The following is a 23215-nucleotide window of genomic DNA, read 5'->3' on the forward strand; positions in this document are numbered from 1 at the left end:
CAAGTTCATCTCTTTGTGTGCTCAGATGAACCAACCCCTCAGCAGCTTCCCCAGAACCACTTCCCCCTGACTTCATGCCACTCTCTTCTACCCCTTTTTGTTCAACCCCACAGATAGCAGGCACTACTCCTTTCCCAATTCCCCTCTCTTCACCACATGCACCCCCTCTCTCTTTTTCTTTTTCAAAATTATTTTTACCTCCACTCCTTTGTTTCTCAGGCAATTCAACATCCCTAATGGGTCCAACCAGAACAAACCTAGTCTCTAGGTTTTCAGTCACAGATGAACCTACCTTAGAAGGGGATTCTTGAGTCTTTTCAGAATCAGAAGACCCATGTCCATCTCCCTCAGTAGCGGATTGATAGGATCCAGAATCAAAATTGGAGTCGGAGTTTTGAGCTGGGCTTGCTTTCAACCTCTCATTTAATGCCTTCCTCAGAGCCCCGGACACTACAGTCTTTCGAGAAAGAATTTTCACCCTTCGTAGTCTAGGTTTTGGAGATGCACTGGGTGGAGTAATTGAGGATGAATTTGAGGGAGATATTGGTGGAGGAGTTCCAGGATTGTCTTATGGGTTAGACATGATCGTTGGTTTCTTGAGAGAATTTGGGAATTAGAGTTCTAAAGAAGAAGGCAAGTGAGGGTGAAGAAGCATTTTTGATGGTTTGAAATTATTAAGATGGCAGGGGAGGTGATGTGTATTTAAAGAGAAATACACATTTAATTAGGGGTGTGCATTCGAATCGGTTTATCGATAAATCGAATCGATTATTTGTTATCGGTTTATTGATATCGGTTTATCGATTTATCGATTACGATTTCGATTTCAAAATTTTTCTTATCGATTTCGATTTCGATTTTGTCCTCTTCGGTTTATCGTTTTATCGATAAACCGATAAGAAATACTAAAAAAAAATTAATTTTGTTTTTTGCCCTTATTCTATAATTCCCTTTCCTTTACCCTAAGTCCCTAACCCTATTATTTCATCTACCACATTTAAGGAATGATCATATTTAAAGCTCAAGGGAATGAAGTTCAAATTAATGAAAAATAGAATTAGCCGTGATGATATATTTTTTTTATTATACCGTTGGAGTGTTGGTGGAATACATTTTATCCCTTACTTTAGTTTTGTTGCATGTGCTTGTTGACACAATTTTTATGTTATAAACGGTGTTCGTCTTATTTTAGCTTCTTTTGGTCCATATTAGATAGGCGTGTTTATAGTGATATACTTTCCGTGGAATCCCGCAAACTTTCTTATTGGTGTAATCGATAACCGAATCGATAAGCCCCAAAAATCGATAAATCAAAATCGAAACCTTATTGAAACGATAACGATAAGCATATGTACAAATCGATAATCGATAAGTAATTATCGATAAAGGTCAAAATCGAATTGATAAATCGAATGCACACCCCTACATTTAATAGGTAATGACAGCTTTTTAACAATGGTCAATTAGAGGTCTAATCAACCTGAAATTTCTGATTTGGAATGATCGGTTTATCTTCCCTAGATTTTAGGCAAAATTTTCGGTTTAGAGTTCTAGGCAAACGGAACTGGTTCAATGCTAACGGATAGAATTTTCTAGGAATTGAACAATTATAGGACTTCTCATGATTGAAATATTAATCTTTCTAATTGTGCAGAGTATAGAAAACATACCTTAGCTTTCATATGAATCCATACTGATGAACCAGGCTCTTCATTTAGAACTCTCTTAAACATGCCTCAAATGCCATAATAGAGAAAATTTTGTAAGAGATCAGTGAGTCATATTAACACATGTTACAGGAGTACACTAATTAAAGTATGAAGCTGAGTAAGATTTAATCTAGATATTTACACAAGTTCAGAATTCCTAGCCAAATTTTTTTTTTCATTTTTCCCTTTTTTTTCATTGTACATTCTGAGCTGGACCTATTAGGTGATCTTAATCATCCCTAATTCCAACCTGTTCCTCTCAAAGTTTTCTCTACTCAATGCTTTAGTGAAGATGTCAGCAATTTATTTATCAGTAGCACAAAATTCTATAGAGATCAATCCTTTCTCATAGTTATCTCTCAAGAAGTGGTGTCTAACATCCATAGCAATTGAGCACAACAAGAGGCAGCAGCAACATACTCAGCCTCAGCACTGGATAAGGCCACTGAATTTTGCTTTTTAGTGGCCCATGATACAAGACATGAACCAAGAAAGTGAGCCATACCTGAGGTGTTGTTCCTATCCACAAGGAAACCTGCATAATCAGCATTAGCATATCCTACTAGATTGAAATTACTACCTTTGGGATACCAAAGACACAGATCAGTGGTGCCTTTCAGATATCTTAGTATTCTCTTGACAGCAGTCAAGTGAGACTCCTTTGGATTAGCCTGAAAGCGAGCACAAAGCCCTACACTGAAAATGATGCCAGGTCTGCTTGCAGTAAGATACAAGAGTGAACCAATCATACCCCTATACAACTTCTGATCAACTGATGAACCAGGTTCATCAATGTCTAATTTAGTGGCAATTGCAATGGGGGTGTCTATTTCCTTTGGTTCATCCATTTTAAACTTTTTGATCAGCTCTTTTGCATACTTCTGTTGATGGATCATGGTTCCATTTGGGGTTTGTTTGATCTGTAAGCCTAAGAAAAAGTTAAGCTCACCCATCATACTCATTTCAAACTCACTCCCCTTTAATTTTGCAAAATCCTTACTTAGTTTATCAGTGGTGGCCCCAAAGATTATGTCATAGTTTATCAGTGGTGGCCCCAAAGATTATGTCATCAACATATATTTGTACCACAAGGAGATCCTTACCTTTTTCCCTTAAGAATAGTGTACTATCAATTTTACCTCTTTTGTAGCCATGTTCAAGCAGAAATGTGGACAGTCGTTCATACCATCCTCTAGGAGCCTGCTTGAGTCCATAGAGAGCCTTGTCTAATTTGTAAACATGCTCAGGACATTCCTTGCTCTCAAACCCTGGAGGTTATTTCACAAACACTTCTTCTTTCAGGTAACCATTCGGGAAGGCACTTTTGACATCTATTTGATGGAGAGTGAATTCCATGCGTGCTGCAAAGGCTATGAGGAGTCTTATTGCCTCTAGTCTTGCAACTGGAGCAAAAGTATCATCATAATCTATACCCTCCTCTTGGCTGTAACCTTGGACCACCAGTCTTGCCTTGTTTCTTGTAACTGATCCATCTTCATCAAGTTTGTTTCTGAAGACCCATTTTGTGCCAATAACTGATCTGTCCTTGGGTCTTGGAACAAGATGCCATACTTGACTTCTCTCAAACTGATTGAGTTCATCTTGAATTGCATTCACCCAATTTGCATCCTGCAAAGCCTCAATAATATTTTTAGGTTCAATAAGAGATAGGAAAGCATCAAAAGCACACAGGTTCTTTAATTGTGATCTGGTTTTGACTCCAGATGTTGAATCAGTGACTATGTTCTCAATAGGATGAGAACTTTGATACTTGTGAGGTTTCACAACCAACTGATTTCTGCTAGATGTTTCTCCTATGTTCTGTTGCTGAGGAACAGGGTCATGAACAGGTTCTTCTAGGGGATTAGTTTCAATTCCTCTTTGATCAGTTCCCCCTGTCAGGTTGCCCTAAATGGAAGAACTTGTTCCATCATATGTTCATTCTTTTGGTGCCACTTTAACTTGTGCTGGGACTTCAGTCAATTCCTTTACCAGTCCAATGGCTTCATCTTCATGTTCCTGTCTCTCAGAAGGAATGTTAGTTTCATCAAACACTACATGCACACTTTCTTCTACACACAAAGTTCTTTTATTGAACATTTTATATGCTTTGCTATGTGAAGAATATCCCAAGAATACTCCCTCATCACTTCTGGGATCAAACTTACCTAGGGAGTCTTTTCCATTATTGTGCACAAAGCACTTACATCCAAATGCCCTAAGATGGGATATATTTGGTTTTCTCCCTTTAAGTAACTCATAGGAAGTCTTCTCTACAAGAGGTCTAGTCATGCATCTATTGATAATGTAACATGCAGTGTTTACAGCCTCTGCCCAGAAGCTGTGGGGCAGTTTACTAGAAAGAAGCATAGTCCTAGCCATGTCTTCAAGAGTCATGTTCTTTCTTTCAACTACACCATTTTGTTGAGGAGTCCTAGGGGCAGAGAAGTTATGATCTATACCATGCTCATCACAGAATTCAGCAAACTTAGCATTTTCAAATTCAGTTCCATGATCAGACCTAATGGATGTGAGTTGATTACCTAGTTGTTTCTGAGTTTTTCTAACAAAAGCAGTAAACATGTCAAATGCTTCATCTTTAGATGTTAAAATAGTACCCAGGTAAATCTAGAATAATCATCAACAAGTACCATTACATATTTCTTTCCACCTCTACTCAAGGTTCTCATTGGACCACAGAGATCCATATGGACCAGTTCCAACGTCTTGGTTGTGCTTACCATTTTCTTGCTTTTGAAGGATGATCTTACCTGCTTCCCCCTTGCACAGGCCTCACAAACTTTGTCTTCCTTGAACTTGATGTTAGGTAGCCCTATCACCAAGTCCTTAGAGACTAATTTGTTTAGCTGATTCAGACTAGCATGACCAAGTCTTTTGTGCCACATGAGGGGATCATTATCTAACACACTTAGGCAGGTGAGTTCATTTTCTGAAAGAGTAGACAAATCTACGATGTAAATATTGTTAACTCTTTTTCCCTGCAAAACAATCTTGTCAGTGGTGTAAGGTTAATCACAAAGCATTTAGTAGAGGTGAATGCTACAAGTTTACCTCTGTCATACAGTTGTGACACACTGATCAGGCTGTATNGAGCAAGGATGAGCATGTCGAACACCTCAGAATAGCCTTGCAGACCTTGAAGAAGAATGAGCTTTATGCCAAATTTTCAAAATGTGAGTTCTGGTTGCAGTCAGTGGCATTCTTAGGGCACGTGGTATCTAGTGAAGGCATAAAAGTAGACCCTCAGAAGACAGAAGCAGTCAAGAACTGGCCTAGGCCGACAACGCCAACCGAAATTAGGAGTTTCTTGGGGTTAGCTGGCTACTATAGAAGGTTTGTAGAGGGGTTTTCCTCACTAGCAGCTCCATTAACTAAGTTGATTCAGAAAGCAGTTAAGTTCCAGTGGTCAGAAGCTTGTGAGCAGAGTTTTCAAGAGTTAAAGAAGAGGTTGACCACTGCATCTGTATTAACCTTGCCGACAGGTTCGGGTGGGTTCACAGTGTATTGTGATGCCTCCAGAGTTGGTATTGGTTGTGTTCTTATGCAAAATGGAAAAGTTATTGCTTATGCTTCCAGGCAGTTAAAGAATCATGAAAAGAACTATCCCACACACGACTTGGAACTTGCAGCAGTGGTGTTTGCATTAAAGATATGGCGACACTACATTTATGGCAAGCATTCTGAAGTGTTTACAGATCACAAAAGCCTCCGGTACATTTTCAAGCAAAAAGAATTAAATTTGAGACAGAGAAGGTGGCTCGAGCTATTGAAAGATTATGACATCAATATCCTTTATCACCCCGGCAAAGCTAATGTGGTAGCAGATACACTTAGTAGGAAGTCAATGGGTGTCTTGGCCCACCTTGCAGTGCAAAGGCGAACTTTGGGTCGAGAAATTCAAAAACTAGCAAATGATGGAATTAGACTGGATGAGACCGAAGAAGGAGGTATAGCTGCTTATGCCTTAGCGCAATCCTCTTTAGTTGCGCATGTTAAGGCTAAGCAAGACGAAGATCCGTACTTAGTGAAGTTAAAAGAAGGAGTTAGAAACAAAGAAAGCACTGCTTTCACTCTAGGAAGTGACGGAGTTTTGAAGTTGAATGATCGGTTATGTGTGCCTGATGTAGATGGTCTAAGGAAGGCCATAATGGAAGAAGCTCACAGCTCGAGGTACTCTATCCACCCAGGTGCTACCAAAATGTATCTGGACTTGAAAGAGTTGTATTGGTGGAAAGGCATGAAGAAGCAAGTAGCAGATCAGAGGCCTGGTGGCCTAGCTCAAGATATAGAAATACCACAGTGGAAATGGGAGATGATTAATATGGATTTCGTAGTAGGTTTACCTCGCACATACCATAAACATGAGTCAATTTGGGTTATTATAGACCGACTGACAAAGTCCGCACATTTTCTACCAGTAAAGACGACAGATTCCGCAGAGCAGTATGCGTAGTTGTACATCAAAGAAATAGTCCGATTGCATGGTACTCCAGTTTCAATCATATCTGACAGAGGCCCTCAGTTCACAACGCATTTTTGGCAAGCATTTCAGAAAAGATTAGGTAGCAAGGTCAATTTGAGCACCGTTTTCCATCCACAGACCGATAGTCAGGAAGAAAGGACCATTTAGACTCTCGAAGATATGTTGCGTGCGTGTGTTATAGATTTTGGAGGTTATTGGGATGATCACTTGCCACTTATAGAATTTGCTTACAATAACAGCTATCATGCTAGCATTGGTATGGCTCCTTATGAAGCGTTGTATGGGCGAAGATGTAGGTCTCCAGTGGGTTGGTTTGAACCAGCAGAGGTGCCGTTGATTGGTCCAGAGTTTGTTTGTGAGGCCTTAGAGAAAGTCCAGCTAATCAGAGAAAGATTGAAAGCGACTCAGAGTCGTCAAAAGTCCTATTCTGACAAGAGGCATCGTGACATAGAGTTCATGGTTGGTGACAAGGTATTTTTGAAAGTTTCACCAATGAAAGGAGTTATGAGGTTTGGTAAGAAGGGGAAACTTAGTCATAGATTTATTGGACCTTATGAGATTATAGAAAAGAAGGAAAACGTGGCTTATGAGCTAGCGTTGCCCGTTGAGTTTTCCTCTGTTCATCCTGTCTTTCATGTGTCTATGCTTAGGAAGTACATTCATGACGAGTCGCATATAATACCTGCCGATACCATAGAAATTAAAGAAGGCTTGACTTATGAAGAGGTACCTATAGAAATTCTCGATAGGCAAGTAAGAAAGTTAAGAACAAAAGATATAGCATCGGTAAAAGTTTTGTGGAGTAATCATGATTCAAAAGAGGCTACGTGGGAGGTCGAGGAAGATATGAGGAAGAAATATCCATATTTATTTGAGGAAAAAGGTATGCAAACCTAGGTTTGGATTGGCATTTGTATTTTATTTATTAAATACAAGTTAGCATGTGTTTATGTCCTTGCTAGATTATACTTAGTTGTTGAAGTAATTTAGTTTTTGTTAGAGTATATTTAGTTATTTAATAATTTAGTGCCTTGCCATAGTACATTTAACTCCTTAAAGTGATTTACTTTTGCTAAAGTGTTGTGCTTTAGATTCTTGTTGGTTATTGTGGTACCTCCTTGCCAGAGTGTGAGTAATTAATTTATGAGCTGTATATGGTGTCTAAGAATGGCCTGTTATGATGTATATGGTTGTTGTTGGTGTATTTGTGGTATTTGTGACAGGAATTGTTTTTGGATAGTCAAATTTACAAGGGAAACTCTGCCGAAATTTTTAAAATTTTAGGGAGTTAGCCAAAATTTTGAGTCCCTTGCAAGAGTGATTAGTGCTAAGAAAACTTAAAGAGGTTCAAGGACCTAAGAAATGATTGTTAGCTTAAGAATAAGGCCCTAGCAACATTCGAGGACGAATGTTTTTAAGGAGGGAAGCTTGTAACACTCCTCAAATTTATAAAAGTTTCAAGATACGTTAAATATAGAATTTAATTTTTTTTATCTTAAAAATATACTTCTACTATGGATTTAAACCCCTGTGATTGATTTTTGAGTTACTTTTCTATTTATAAATAGTTGGATATACAATTAGGGGAATATTAATAACTTTAATACTTTTAATTATTAAAGGTGGATATCATTAATTATTAGTTAAGTTAAAACCACCAAAAAAAAAAGGAAAAGGGACTAAAGCCCATAAAGGGCTATTGAAGAAAAGGGAAGGCTTAAGGCCTTAAAGCAGTAGCGGGACGCAAAAAAACGTCCAAAGAAAGAAGCGACTTTAAGGCTGGACGTAAAAAAAACGTCCAAAGAAAGAAGCGACATAGTTATACGCACAAGAAACAGAACACTATTCTTTACGCAGACAACAAAATAAAATTCTAGGGTTTTTTACCAATCACTAATTCTTGAACTCAGGTATGTAAATTTCCCTATTGTCAACTATCCTACAGTGGTAATAGGCAATAATTGAATAGTTAATTCCCTTCTTCCTCTATATCAACAGTAAATTCTATGTTTAAGCGTGAAACTTTAAAATTGATTAAAACGCACTGGTTGCTGTAAAATCGATTATTTGACTGGTGTCAATTGGTCTGGGGCCTACGTATTGGCTCGAGAAGTTTTGAGGTGAGTTGATATAACGCTTTACTAAAGTGGTTTAACTCACAAAAGCAACCATACAAGGTGTTTGATGAATTGCTTAAAAGAGTTTATATTTACTTAATTCGAGCGAGTGAGTACCTATTAACTTAGAATTGTTCTAGCAAAAGTTTAGATGATTTATTATGATATATATGCTTAAATTTTCAGATTTTTGTGTTATTCTTATATGCTATATTCATGTTGAAAATTTATGAAGAAGAAAGAATTTGTAGAAATACTTTTACATGTTTATTTCATTCTTATGTCATGCTTTACATTCAAGGATATCAGCATGAGCATGTACATGATGTTCTATAAAGAAAAGATTTAGACTTGAAAGGTCACAAGGAGAAGTTTTAGAAAGAAAAGATTTTTGGGAGTATCCTTTATTCTGAGAAGGGGTCATCGTCCAAGCCGAGGGTCCCGACCAAGGCGTGACTTCCTGAAACTACTTGTGCCACAGTAGGGAGCACACGAGCCGAGGGTCTCGTTGCTGAGAATTTACTTAGCCATGCTAAGGTATGATACATGAGCGCTAAGAACCATGAAGCGAGTGGCACCTCGTGGATTGGGCGTATTCGATCAGGTTGGGATCGAACCCGTGCCGATCACACGGTGACTGAGATAGAATTAAGTCAGGATAGTTGAAATTCCCTAAGTATAAAGTGAAGTATTTTTTTATAAGAAAGAAAAAGAAAAGAATTTCTTTTATAATATTCATAAACTGCTATTATGCAATTATTTTAGAATTGTTCTTATAAGCTTTATGTTTTACATGCATTTAGAATCTTTGCTCGTAATATATATGTTATTAAAGTTTCGTCCCCTGTCGTTGAGACTCACTGAGTACAATGGATGGTACTGACGTTCTCTTTTGGGAACCTACGTTGGTCTGCGGTACAACGTAAGAACCGGTTTTGTAGGCGAGCAGGCTACGAGTTAGGACTTCCTTCTCTTCCAGTGTTATTGGTGAGTTTCGCTTTTGTTCGTGGAGTATTCCTTTGAGTCATCTTTATTTAGTTATTTCTTTGTTTACTTAGAGAACTGGCCAGGAAATCTCATGTCCTGAGCAGTGCGTCAGTTTATCAGTAGAGGCTTCATAGACATAGTCGTTGGGTTAAGATTCAGATATTTTTGATAATAACTTAGCAGTAATTCAGTAGTTACTACGAATAAAGTTTTGGAGTTGATTTATTTAAATATTTAAATTAATCAAAAGTAATTGGTTAGAGTATTGCCTTGTTGCATATAAAGTTTGGAGTTATAATAGAGTTGATAAGTAGAGATGGTTCGCTCGGTCATGTTTAGTGATCGAATGCCGGTCCCGACTAATTCAGAAAATGGGTCGTGACACAACTCTAGTACTATTTTCACTTAAAAATATTTCCCCCCGTATTTTGTAATTTTACAATTCTTATGTCCAAACGCCCACTAAGATTCTCATATGAAGTTGCTAATAAATCTTCCCCCTCCCCATCCTCCTGTCACTCTCATTTTTCTCTTTGACTTTTCTAGTATAAATAGGGACATGAAAGAGAGAAAAAAATGGTAAAGATCAAACTCAGATAAATTATATGAAACTCTTGCTACAAACTCAGATAAATTATATGAATGACTCTTGCTCCCTCCATTTACTTTTACTTGTGAACTATTGATTTTGTGCGTCCCTTAAGAAATAATAAATAAAGTGCATAATATACCATGTTATTCATATTAATTGACGTATAGTTTTAATAGATTTGGAAAATGACTTGAAATGAGTAACTAATGCTAAGAATAAAACAGAAAAAATAAATTATTTTTCTCTTAATATGCGAAAGTGACAAATAAAGATAAAAATTTATTTTTAGAATACTTGACAACTAAAAGTGAACCCGAAAATATAACTTATAACTTATAAGTACCACTAATTATTAACTAAAATATTATTGACTGTCATTATTAGTTTCATATTTTTTCTATATTAAGCTCATTTACATTATTACATGTACCGATTCACTTCATTTGGAAGGACTTGATCTTATCCTCTTCTTTTTATTTTTATATTTTTATTTATTGATAATGCATCAATTATCTCCATTAGCTTTAATTATAAGATAATATATATTCTCTTTATTCGAACGTACATATATGCTTATTTTGAATAATTGAATGATCAAATTAGAATACAAAATTTACTCTATGATCAAAATTGTTACTTTTTCAGAAAAAGGAAGAAATTATATATTCTCTCTTTTATGTTATGTGGCAAAATATAGAGTATGAGAATTATACTATTTATTATTTGATGTAATTTTACACATAATTTCTTTAAGGTCTTTGATAAAATATACATATTTGAAAGCTATATATATATATATATATATATATATATATATATATATATATATAATAATTGTGTGACCTAAATGTATAGAGGAATAAGTAGGGGTGTTCATGGTTCGGTTTGGATCGGTTTTTCCCTAAAAAGAAACCAAATCAAGTAAGTCGGTTTTTCAAATTTTAGAACCAAACCAAACCAATTAAGTCGGTTTTTTCTCGATTCGGTTTATGCCGGGTTTTGTCGGTTTTTCGGTTTTTTCGGTTATTTGTCGGTTTTTTCTTAAATATAAGATATACACTACCAAACACATATTCCGGAGACCATATTTTCAACGTAACACTATCAAATCAATTTCCCTTTGAGAATCTATTATTTACCAAGATATATTGATGATAATTGAATCAAATAGGGATGAATAATTTAAGGACTCAATTAAAAATATATTATTTTTAACACGAAATGGATTCTTACACTTAACAAAAGAAAACTACCAATCAAAATAGAATGTAAATTACATAACTATACTAAAAGTGTAAACTATTAACATTTACCATTAAATTTTTGAAATACATATATATAGGTGTAATAATAAATTTGAAATAGCTACTCCTATAGTCGGTTTGGTTCGGTTTTTTTTGATTAAAACCAAGACCAAACCAAATTTGATCGATTTTTAAAATTCAAAACCAAAACCAAACCAAACCAAAAAGTATCGGTGTTTTTGGTCAGTTTGGTTTGGTTTTCAGTTTGGTTCGATTTTTCAGATTTTTATGAACCCCTCGGAATAAGTATGAATTTACTGTCCACTCACCCAACCACAATCCTCCATATCCGTGACAACCGTACCATTTAACCATATCAAAGTATTAAAAATAACAAAGCCAAAACGAAAAAATTAAAAATCTGAGTTTTCCTTTATTCCGTACCTCAATTCTCTGATAGGGACCTTGTATTCTTCCCAATTAAATTGCTTTATTCCCTTTGATATATAACTAGTAATATATATCTCTCTCTCTGTCTTTTATTGACTATCTTCTAATGGGCCCCACTTTCCACCACCCACACAAACTCCTAGGGCCCACTAAAATAGCCCAATTTTTTGTAGTCAGCAACGAAACCGGGTCCACATGAATCATCAACGTGCAACAATTGGTCCACATAAAGCACCTCACGTATAACTTTGTACGTATTTTAATTTAGATACAACCCCCTAGTCTAGTTTATATGAATAAGGATACTAGTTTTAAATGGAGTTTTTGATTTTTTCTTCTCTCTTTCCTCTCTTACATTTAATAATGGCTTAAGAGAGAGGAGAGAGAGAGAGAGAAGTGAAAAAGAAGAAGAAAGAATACAAAGAGTTTGTGAGTTATTTTTTTGGAAAAATCAAGAAAAATACCCTTTGGGTAAGTGTGTTGGTACACGGATCTTGTTTTTGTTAATGGAAATGGGTGTTTTTTATTCTTTATTATATTTCTTGATTAGTTTATCGATTTGTGATTTGTATTTGGCGGAATGATTAGCTGAGTTGGTGGGTTAATGGGGTTTATCATGATGTTGTATTTCTTTATCTTTAAGCCAATTATTTATGTTTTTTTAATGTTATTTCATTTGGCTTTTTCTTTTTAAAACTTATGTATTTATATTTTTTAATTTGTGTGTGGGATCTTCCAGGTTTTGAAAGAAGATGGTGGGTGTTTGACTTTGGAGCTGAAGAGGGGTTGTTTTGCTTTTTGAGGTAATAGTTTGGTTTTTTGTCTGATGATGGGTATGAAAGTAACATTTTGTAGGCCTACAAATTTGATGGTATTATTTGCCGATAACTATTGTTTATTAGAGGTTAAAAAGTTTTGATATTTGGCTTAGTTGATAGAGATATTGGGATTTTTCCAGCTTTAGTTGTGGTGTTGAAAAGGTTGTTTTTAAGGTGATTGATCGTTTATGGTTTATCTGCACATGGGGTATGAAGGATTTTTACACTGTATTTGAAGGTTGGAGTTTGATTTCTTGATTTACTACCACCCTTTGATGGACTTGAAGAAATTGTCAGTAGAAAACTTGGCAAAATTCTTGGGGGATTTGAAGGGAATTCTTGAATTTGAAACTTCTTCTGAGCTAAAGGAGGAGGAAAAGAACAGATTTTTTACTGGTTATCAAGTGTTCTAGGCTGATTGAAGAAAATGGATGAAGAGGTTAATTCTTGGATTAGGAGAACAAAGTTTTCTCATACAGTTTGTCATAGGTTGGATTCTGCAAGATTGGCCTCTATTCCTTTTACTATTCAGTCAGGAAGAATTGCTGGTGCAAAAACTAGACCTGGAACTGCTTCTCCTAATCCAAGACCTGAGCCAACCGTTGCGCGACTTCAGCGCAACCCAACTACAAACAAACAGAGGACTGAATCACCTCATCCAGAAACAGCAATTTCCGATACCTTTAAGGAAGCTCGATCTAGTCAGAAGAGATTCTCAACACCACATCCACAAAGGAAGGAACATGAGAAGAAAATTGTGAGCAAGTCGTTTCACAAAGATTCCCGCGGAACAAAGTCGCCTATGTTAAGGTCTCCTGGTTCAAGATCTCCAGCAAATACAAGTCCCCTTCGGCATTTCACATCAATGAAGTTCCATGATAAATCAAAGAGCCGGAAGGATTCAGCATGGAGTAGGTACTTTGATCATGGTGGTGGTAGGGTCAGTTCTGTAGAAACAGCAGATGAGTATACAATTGATCTTTCTAAGCTGTTTCTTGGGCTAAGATTTGCACACGGTGCGCACAGTCAGCTTTACCATGGGAAATACAAGGATGAAGCTGTCGCGGTGAAAATTATTAGAATAACAGATGATGACGAAATTGGAGCTTTAGCAACTCGATTGGAGAATCAGTTTATTAGAGAAGTTACTCTCTTGTCTCGTCTCCACCATCCAAATGTTATCAAGGTAGTACAATAGAGTTATATTTTTTATCTGGTTCATTTCTTTTATGTACCTGCAACTCTGCTGGCGCATCTATTTAACTGTGTCTGATTATCTTGCCAAAAAAATTTCATTCCATCATTTGCCTCTATATCTGTAGTCTCGAATTTTAGAAATAGAGCAATTGTGGTAACTTGTTTTCTTATAAAACGTCTTTGTGATTTGGTTCATATAACCCCTTGCAGTTCGTAGGTGCATGCAAACAACCACCGGTCTTTTGTGTTGTTACTGAGTATCTATCGGAGGGTTCTTTGAGAGCATACCTGCATAAGCTTGAACATAAATCCCTAACCTTGGGCAAATTGATAGCACTTGCCATGGATATTGCTCGTGGAATGGAATATATTCACTCACAAGACATTATTCACCGGGACCTCAAACCAGAGAATATACTTATCAATGAGGAATTTCACCTGAAAATTGCTGATTTTGGAATTGCTTGTGAGGAGGCATACTGTGATCTCCTGGCTGATGATCCAGGTACTTACCGTTGGATGGCACCAGAGATGATTAAGAGAAAATCATATGGCCGGAAGGTTGATGTGTATGGCTTTGGACTCATTCTATGGGAAATGGTGGCTGGAACCGTTCCTTATGAAGATATGACACCAGTACAGGCTGCTTTTGCCGTCGTAAACAAGGTACGCTCCAAATTTCGGTGTTTTCTTATTCATCTATTTCTGGCACTCTTGTAATATTTGTTATTTTGAACTTTATAATCAATTATCATTGAATGGTAAAGTATCATTCACTAAACGCTTTATTTCCTTCCCAAAGAACTTGTTGGTGCAAATAACTTTGACCTCTGCATGGCTGAACATTTGACGTAATAACAACCCACATACCTCTCGGGCATCCTCCGTCCCTCCCAGCAAAAATCTTCTTTTTTGATGCCTCTTCATATTCTGCGAATTAGGGTTATATGTAATCCTAAAAGTACTTGTCTTTTTGGCCTTCAGAATATGCGACCATCTATTCCTGGGGATTGCCCTCCAGCCATGAAAGCTTTGATTGAACTGTGTTGGGCTCTGCAGCCAGAAAAGAGGCCTGAGTTTTGGCAGATTGTGAAGGTACTGGAGCAGTTCGAGTCATCAGTTGCTCATGACGGAACTCTGAATCTTGTGGAAAAGTCAATGTTGCAAGATCACAAGAAAGGGCTTCATCATTGGATCCAAAAGCTTGGTCCTGTACATCAAAATGCTTCGTTACATCAAGCTGCTTCATCAATGCCAATGCCGAAACCCAAGTTCGCTTGAATTTTCTGGATGATCTGACATTTGTGGTTTTACCAGGTCGTTGTGTAATTAAACTGCTTTTGGGTTACATACTGCTGTATATCTCTGCCCCGCCATTAAGCGAATGTGAATGTTTAGGTTGTAGGTTTGCATTGGGTGGCCTCTGTAATTTTATATGATAGCTAAACAAAGTATGATCATCAGATCTTGAATGCAAGTGCCATCTGTAAGGCTTGGTATAGCCTTTGTAATTTTACATGATAGGTGCACAAAATATGATCATCACATTTTGGATGCAAGTGCCATCTGTAAGGCTAGGTTGAGCTGAATGCAATAAATTCTAAACCTTTTTTAAAGTCGTATATTATATATTTCTCAAGACAAGACGACCTTTGCTAATAATTATATAGTGGGTTTACTGAAGCTTTCAGCTGCCTGTATTGCAAGCATAATGTTGCTTGTTTAAGTTTCCTTAAATTGCATTGCCTGCTTGCTGTTTGGGGTTATATTTTGGTCGACGATAAGGTTTTTGATTTTTGGATATGTAGTTTGTTGAAGCTTGGCACCTACACCCCCCTGCTGCTGATTGTTGGTGACATGACTAATGCATATTGTTAATTGTAGATGTATGTTTCTGTATCCTTATTTTGCATTTGTCGTGTTGGGTAATATTAACTGAAACATAATACAGTGCTCATCTGAATGTAAAAACTGGTAGCATTTATCAACATTGGATTTAACATGGATCTTTTATTTGGAGGAGCTGATTGGTCAGCATTAGTTTACTTAGTCACTCAATATATGTATGCAGATTTTCTTGAATGAATAGCCGAGGGTCTATTGGAAACAACCTCTCTATACTCACAAGATAGAGGTAGGGTCTATTGGAATCTTTATAGTTTTCCCCTTGGGTGCACACGATTAACGTTGGACCTTAAAGGGAAAACATATGTGAAGATGATAGGTTGCTAAGGTGCATTGCATTATCTGTTCAATTGTTTTCATTTAACATTTGTTTCCAACTAGGCCAAAGTACATTAGAATGAAAGCAAGTTAACACCCTCTTTCATCCTTCATGTTTTGGCTGAGTTTTCCTTTGCAGGGTGCAGGTCAGAAAAGATAGCTGGGCCAATGGTTCCGTACGTTTTACAGGAAAGAAGATGATGTGATTAATTCACTTGCTACTTGCTGCATCAACTTGCAGAGACTTGGTTTTCTTTCTCTTGGTATCAAGAGATAGGTATGTAAGCCCATCTACTCCATTACCTCTTGAATGGAAATTAAATATCTTCTCATTTATTACCCATATTGCTATAAGGACCACAAAGTGGGTACTGAACTTTACTATTGTTGCACTTGCATGTTATACATGTATCGACTGGTTCCTGGAAACGTCGTAATTCATTTCCTTTTTATTTGAATAACGAAAGGAAAGACAACTAGTTAGGTTTTGTATGTGTGCATGAATCTTGGATAGAGATTATATCAAAAACCAGTGGCTGCATCGAGTGGTTTTGTAACGTTCAATGAACCATCGTTTGCATGGTATCCGTGATACTTGTAATGTGATTAGAATCTGTAAAGATGCATTGTGATTCCTTTTGACAGTGAAATTTATGTTTTGTGTGTTACTTTGGAGTTTCACATGTTACCTATTCTGGATATGTTTGATATTGTGGTTCATGTGAATGGAAGCTCTGAGAGGTTATGGAAGACTTAAAGAGAAGTGGTCCTTCCTTTTGTCCAACACCTACTACAATAATTGAGAAGATTTCTCCATAACATTTCCAAGTCTATGCAACATTTTAAAGATTAGATGTATCAAATGAGCGCGTTAGGCCGATTTTGGGCGGGTCAAAATGGGTTGAGTCCATAATTGACCCGCCCAAAAGTTACTTGGGCTAAGATGGGCTGGGTCAAGATGGGCTAAAATTTGGGTCATAGCCCAACCCACCCAGATCTTATCAAGCTTTACTTATATGTGTTGTTCTATTATGAATTGTATAATTACTAAATAAGACTTCTTTTCTTTTGTTATGGTCATATATAACAAATCAAACCAAAAAAAAAATTTATTTCTAAGATATTTTGGTAAAGTTACACATGGATCAATTTGGGCTAAAAGTCAGCCCAATTTTAAATAGGTTGGGATAAGTTGAGTCAAGATGGGGGAGCTGAATAAATGGGCGGGTCAATAACCTGCCTAACCTTGGACGGGTTGGACGACTCATTTGGGCTTGTGCCAAATTTGACAGCCCTATTTAAGATATTACCACTCTAATTCCTATTTTGGGATAGGATAATTACGCAACATTTTTGTCTTATAATAAGAGTTATGGGTGTCAAATGGGCGGGTCGGGTCGGGTCGGATATGAGCGGGTTAAAACGGATAATTTAAAAAACGGATAAATTATCCGGCCCGACCTGTATTTGAGACGAATAAAAACGGGTTTATCCGGCAGATAATATGGATATCCATATTATCCATGGCTTCTTAAATATGATCACTTATGAGAAAATTCCTAGTCTTTCAAACTTGAGGAACTCCAATCACAAATGTAAAAGTTAAACACATTAGATATCTATAAGATGAGTGTTGTTGATGTGCAGATATTAAGATTGATGTATGGACTTCTGAGATTAAAAATGATTAAATTCGCTTGAAAGGTGCAAGTAGGACATATAGAAGATAAAGTGAGAAAAAGTTGCTTGATTTTGAAAGCTTTTCCAGGGGAAGTACCAATTGAAAAGAAAACTTTTCCAGGGAAAAATATCTAAATGTACAAAGCATTGCAGAGGTTTTCGTATAGTTCAAAAATCACGAGAAACATGGACTTAAACATGTCTGGTTTTGAAAATCAAAACCAGACATTCTTAACATACATAGTTTGTAGAAACCAGGTGTTGGAATCGGAACCAGACGTGATTTTGTTTGTAGAGTCGACATATGGGTCTTATCTGTTTGGAGTCGAACTTTTTTGAAAATGTTTTTTTTTTCAACAGTTTTTGTAAACATGTATTGAAAATTAGTAAGTATACTCATGGGTGGAGGAAAAACTTTTCTTGGAAATAAACCAATGCCACTTCAAAAAACATTTCTGGGAAGAAATATCTTACAGAAATCTTTAAAAAACTTTAACAACCAGATTTAATTAAATCTAAGAAACAGAATTCAGCATTTATGCCCTTTGCTATGCAAGAGCAGTTCCTTTTTCATAAATAATTCATAAAATTTATACATGAATGAGAACCTTTTTTTTTTTCTTTTGATGTTGAGTGTTAATATTCACTAAAGAAATCAAATCGGCTGAGATAGAATTTCTGTATACATAAAAACAGAAAACGATATAAGCTTATCATAATTCATAGATATTGTTGAAATACAAAACTAATGTTTAATACTGTAATAAGAGAATCTGTTTACATAGTGAAAGTTTTGATGTCAATTGACGAATTATATTCACGAAAAAGGGATAAATTGTATCAAAATTTATAATTGTTAATCAATATCAAAATTGTAACTGTAACGTCATTTACTGAGTACATAAACCTGTTTCCGTGCAAAGGATATTTTGTCACATTTATAAGTGATTTTATTCCTTTAATCAATCCTGATAAGAATATATCGGAACTTATTGAATTCCAATAAATTAAAAATATTAAAATCATGCTTTCATTAGATATTCCAATAAAAGATTCACCCGTAAAGGTCTATCTTTTAACTTCATACTAGTATTAGCGCCCGCGTGGATACTAACCATATCAAATATTTGAGTTATTTGGATTTTATGTAAATAATCTTTAAATTTAGACCTTATCGATAAATATAGATAATCATTGGATATTAATTAAGAAACAATACATGAAAAAGATTAACTATTTCTCAAATCTCCTAGTTATAATTCTATTTTTCTTTTTTGGTACCATTCTTGCCGGTGTTATTGGATCCTAAAAATAGTTAGGAAGCAAAATAATAACTCATGTTTATGGCAAAACAATCAAATGTTGAGACTATAAAGGACTCTTTGGATACGACTTGGCTCTTTTACTACTACTTCAACTCTTATTTGGTGTGTTGATATCTTTCAAAAAATATTTCTATTTTAAAATTTCAGTTTCTAAAACTTTATTTTTCAATAGCAATTATCTATATATTATTAAAAGGAGAGGAAAAAGCCATCTCCTTAAGCCAAGTGATAGCCTAGAAAAAAGCCACATGGCATAAGTAGTCATTTAGTTATTGGTTATTATTTTTGAATTTAAATATCTATAAAATAATATGTTATTTAAAAAACAAAAAATTAAAAAAATTGTCCATTCAAATTGGAGAGTAGTTTCAAGTTGGAGTTTTTAAATTATTTACAATAAAAACTTAAAATTACATAAAATAAAATAAAAATTTAATAATTTTTTTAATATGCTAATAAAATTAAACAAATTAATATGCTAATAATTTTTTTATTAACAATGCAATTATATTAAATATTTATTATATAATAAAGAAAGATACATAACAAAAAAGTTATTCGATGACTATATATGTCCCTTTAATTTAATAGAGATTTTATTCATTAAAATTCAAATATATTAAAGCAATACGATCTTATATGTTCAAACAAGCCCGGTCATAATAAAATTTAATTAATATTTTTTAATATTGACTGCGCATCGCGCGGGTACGAGTACTAGTTTTTATAATAACGTAAGTGAAAATATTATCCTTGATTCAAAACTCATTTTAGTCAACTATCTAAAAATTTAAAAATTTCTTTAGCCAGTTAATTTTTTTGTGATATGAGTCGATTTTGATATTTGACGTTAGGATATTAAATATCTGAGTTATTTGAATTATATATATAGATAATCGTTATATATTAATCAAGAAACACTACATGGAAAAAGATTAACATTTTTTCAAATCTCGTAGTGATAATTTTATTTATACACCATTCTCATTGGCTTTATTGGAACCTAAAAATAGCCACAAAAGCGAAATAATAACTCGTATTTATGGCAAAGCACAAAGGTTGACACTATATAAATGATTCTTTTGTTACGACGTGACTCTTTTACTACGACTTGACTCTTATTTGGTATGATGTTATCTTTCAAAAAATATTTCTATTTTGAAATTTCAATTTCTAAAACTTTATATATATTCAATAATGTATCTTTATAATGATGCAAGTGGAGATATTATCCTTAATTTAAAATTCACTTTAATCGGCTATCTAAAATTTAAATAATTCTTTAGCCGGTGAAATTTTATTTCAGTATGACTCCATTTTGAGTTTATCGATATCTCTGGCCACATATTTTTGAATTTTGAATACCCTATATATACAGATTTTTTGTCCTTTGAATCACTAAATGTTAAATTAGTTGATTGTTATTATATAACATTGCATATATTATCTTAAAATTGCCAAGTAATTTTTTCTCGACACCATACTTGGTGTCACGACCCAAATTCCACTAAAGGTCGTATGGCACCGGACACCACTGTCAGGCAAGCCAACCCAAAATACTTAATTAAATTCTCATTTTAATACTCTTGGAAACTATGACTTCTTTCCAAATTTACCAATTTAAGAAGATAATTGCTCCAAGTCAAATTAGTTAATAAGCAATTAATACAAAATACTTTATAACCATCCTAGAACCCGGTGTCATAAGTGCATGAGCAATTTCTAAGAAAAATCGAATAAAGTACAACAGCTGTCCGGAATACAATTGAACAGAAAATAAATAGAATCCTGAGAGAGACTATACTAGCTGCGGGTCGCCTCGAGGAAATACAGCTCACCTAGTCTCCGTGTCAACCATGCTGCTACGCCCACTAGGCACTAAAGGTGCATGTGCCTGTGCAACAAAAATGCACAGAAGTGTAGTATGAGTACAAAAACGTGTACCCAGTAAGTATCCCGCCTAATCTCGAAGAAGTAGAGACGAGATTGTGAGCACGTGATTTTTGCCGTGCTTAAATTACTCCTATAGAATTTCTTAAAATTAGGATTTTTCTTTTATTAATTGAACTTTTAGGAATTAATTGCATGATTTTGTGGTTTGTTTGCATTTTGTGTGCATTTTTAATTGATAAATCATATAAAATACAAAATTGCATTTAGAAGTTAATTTTTACATTTTTAGATTAATTACTAACTAGGTTTTTTTTTATAAATATAAGAAAGTCCTAAAGAAATTTCAATTTGCTTTGTTTGATTTTAGATTGTTAATTTCTTTTAAATTGATATTAGACTAATTGTAGCTTAATTAGGTGTTTGAATTAATGGTGAGGGTTTATTTTTAATTTTAAAAAAAAAGATTAAAAATTTAAGAATTAAAAAGAAAAGGAGAATAAATAAAGGATTTGAAAAGGGAATGTAAGTCAGGCCACCATTTTGGGCCAGTTCTTGTCGCAGCCCAGTCTATACCCAAAACCCGGCCTGCCCCCCCCCTAATTCCAAACGTCGTCGTTTGAGTCACATTAGATCCTGGCCGTCGAGGATACTAGATCCAATGGTTAGGAATTATGTTACATTTAGTATAATATGGTCGGATTCCCCTACCCCAACCCCCTTTTCCGTCTCTCAGAACATCACTGCACACAACCCTAATTCCCGTCGCCCTTCGCCTTACGCCGCCGCCGGAAATCGCCTCACGGCGGCGGCCGGTCTCCAAACTTGCCCAAATTTACACCCTCGACTCCACTCCCTCTCCTCTTTCTAAGCCCCCAAGCCTTTGCCCTCGAATCCCAACCAAACGCCTCAAATATTCAAAACAGTGATGCCGCCTCCGCCGCCCACGGCGGCGCCACCCTCAAATCCTACCAAACTTACACCATGCACTCATCTTGACCCCCTCTCCCCAAATCTCAAACTAGTTTCCCTCAAACCCAGCCAAAGTCCCCTGAATCCTAAATCTAGGGTTCCTGGTCGAAGCCCAAAGGAATTTTGGCCTTGCTTGAATTTCCCAGTGTTCGATTGGTCCTCAAATGATGTTGTTTGTTTATTTTTGGCAAAAATAGGCAAATAACATTATTTGGGATCAATTCGAAAGGACAGCTAACTAGAAGACTTAAATCAGTAAGTTTCTTTCAAATGATGTTAATTGATTTAGAATTTTTAGGGTTTTTTATTGATTTTTGTTTCATTGATTTTGTTCTATTTAGTTTTTATTTTAGGTTTACTTTTTGTTCTGTTTTGATTTTTCTGTTGGTTTGATTTTGTATTTGGTTTCGATTGAATAAATCCATGTTTGTCGCTGTTAATTTGATTTTAGTTTCAAGTTTGTTTGATTGTCGTTAATTGTTAGTTTACTGATTGTTAGAATTAATTTCTATGTTTTGATTAGTTAGATTGCTTGATTAGTCCAATTCTTAGGATTTGTTTGGTTATAGCTGAATAGTCCAGGCTTTATTAGTTAACTATAGTCACCTCTTGACCAAGGTAACAGGGCTGGGGGTTGGGTTGCCTAGGCTAGTAATTCAGAATCAATTCAGGGTTAATATAGGTAATTCAAATAGGGAATTCTGCAGTAATTTAAAATAGAACCCCTCTAGAATCTTCTAGATTGGGGTTCTAATTTGAAATTCAGGAAATTAAGTGTAGTAACTTGGGCAACAAGCCAATACTAAGGGACTAAGTAGCTAAAAACTGAAAATTAAATAAGAGACTAAGGGTGTAAAATAAAATCTGGATGCTGCTCTAGTTTTGCCTATAAAAAGGCATTCCCCTTGCCTTGTTTCACAAGTTTTAGAGGTCTGAAAAATTCAAAACAAGTTTCAGATCTGAAAAATTCAAAATTCAAACTCTAGAGCTGAGATAAATCAAAAAATTCAAATTCAAGTTTCAAACTACTGCAAAAAACAATCACTGAAAAATTCAAAAAAAAGGTCCAGATCTTTTCTATGCAATTGCATTGGTTCATCAAGTTAGGTTATCAAAATTCAGCTGGGTTTTGGTTGATTGAAGCTTAATTTAGAAGTCTATTGCGTTTGGTCCCCATTTTCCTGGGTTTTGGGCTTGGAATTGTTGTTTTCTGCAGAAGGTATCGCTGCTGTTGCACTTTTACTTAGCTGACTCTTATTTCCTCACTTTGATTAAATTTCCAGGTACATTTTCTTTGCCTCAAGTGATGTTGAAGATTGGATCCATATGTATGAACACGTTTGAAGTTAAATGATGAAGAATTGTTTGTTTCACATGAATTTTCTGCTGTTATTTAGCTTAGATACATTTAATAGTGTAATTTGAACAATTGCCTCATTCGTATTGAGGACTGTTTGGACTGTTTGAACTATTTTCAGCATAATTTGAATGCCATATCTGGTATCAT

At 35.3% G+C, this 23215-nt stretch overlaps 1 protein-coding gene across 2 annotated transcripts; it reads left to right on the plus strand.

Moving 5' to 3' along the window:
* The first annotated feature begins 11890 nt into the window (after positions 1-11890).
* On the plus strand, positions 11891-15283 carry LOC109239831 (serine/threonine-protein kinase HT1-like). Of its 2 annotated transcripts, XM_019406423.1 has the most exons (5): positions 11891-12074; positions 12343-12406; positions 12660-13607; positions 13829-14284; positions 14603-15283. In XM_019406423.1, the coding sequence occupies exons 3-5, from the start codon at positions 12849-12851 to the stop codon at positions 14897-14899; spliced, it is 1512 nt and encodes a 503-aa protein (XP_019261968.1). In that variant the 5' UTR covers positions 11891-12074; positions 12343-12406; positions 12660-12848; the 3' UTR covers positions 14900-15283. The 2 variants fall into 2 exon arrangements, with proteins under 2 accessions (XP_019261968.1, XP_019261967.1); XM_019406422.1 differs by having other exon boundaries at positions 12343-13607.
* Positions 15284-23215: the final 7932 nt, after the last annotated feature.

Source organism: Nicotiana attenuata, unplaced genomic scaffold (genome assembly GCF_001879085.1).
Source record: "Nicotiana attenuata strain UT unplaced genomic scaffold, NIATTr2, whole genome shotgun sequence".
Lineage (NCBI taxonomy): Eukaryota > Viridiplantae > Streptophyta > Magnoliopsida > Solanales > Solanaceae > Nicotiana > Nicotiana attenuata.

Excerpts from the sequence above, each read along its gene's own strand:
- LOC109239831 (XM_019406422.1), top strand. The coding sequence starts at position 12,849 with ATGGATGAAGAGGTTAATTCTTGGATTAGGAGAACAAAGTTTTCTCAT. Across the intron at positions 13,608-13,828 it reads ACCATCCAAATGTTATCAAG|TTCGTAGGTGCATGCAAACA; the intron begins GTAGTACAATAG and ends AACCCCTTGCAG. Across the intron at positions 14,285-14,602 it reads CTTTTGCCGTCGTAAACAAG|AATATGCGACCATCTATTCC; the intron begins GTACGCTCCAAA and ends TTTGGCCTTCAG.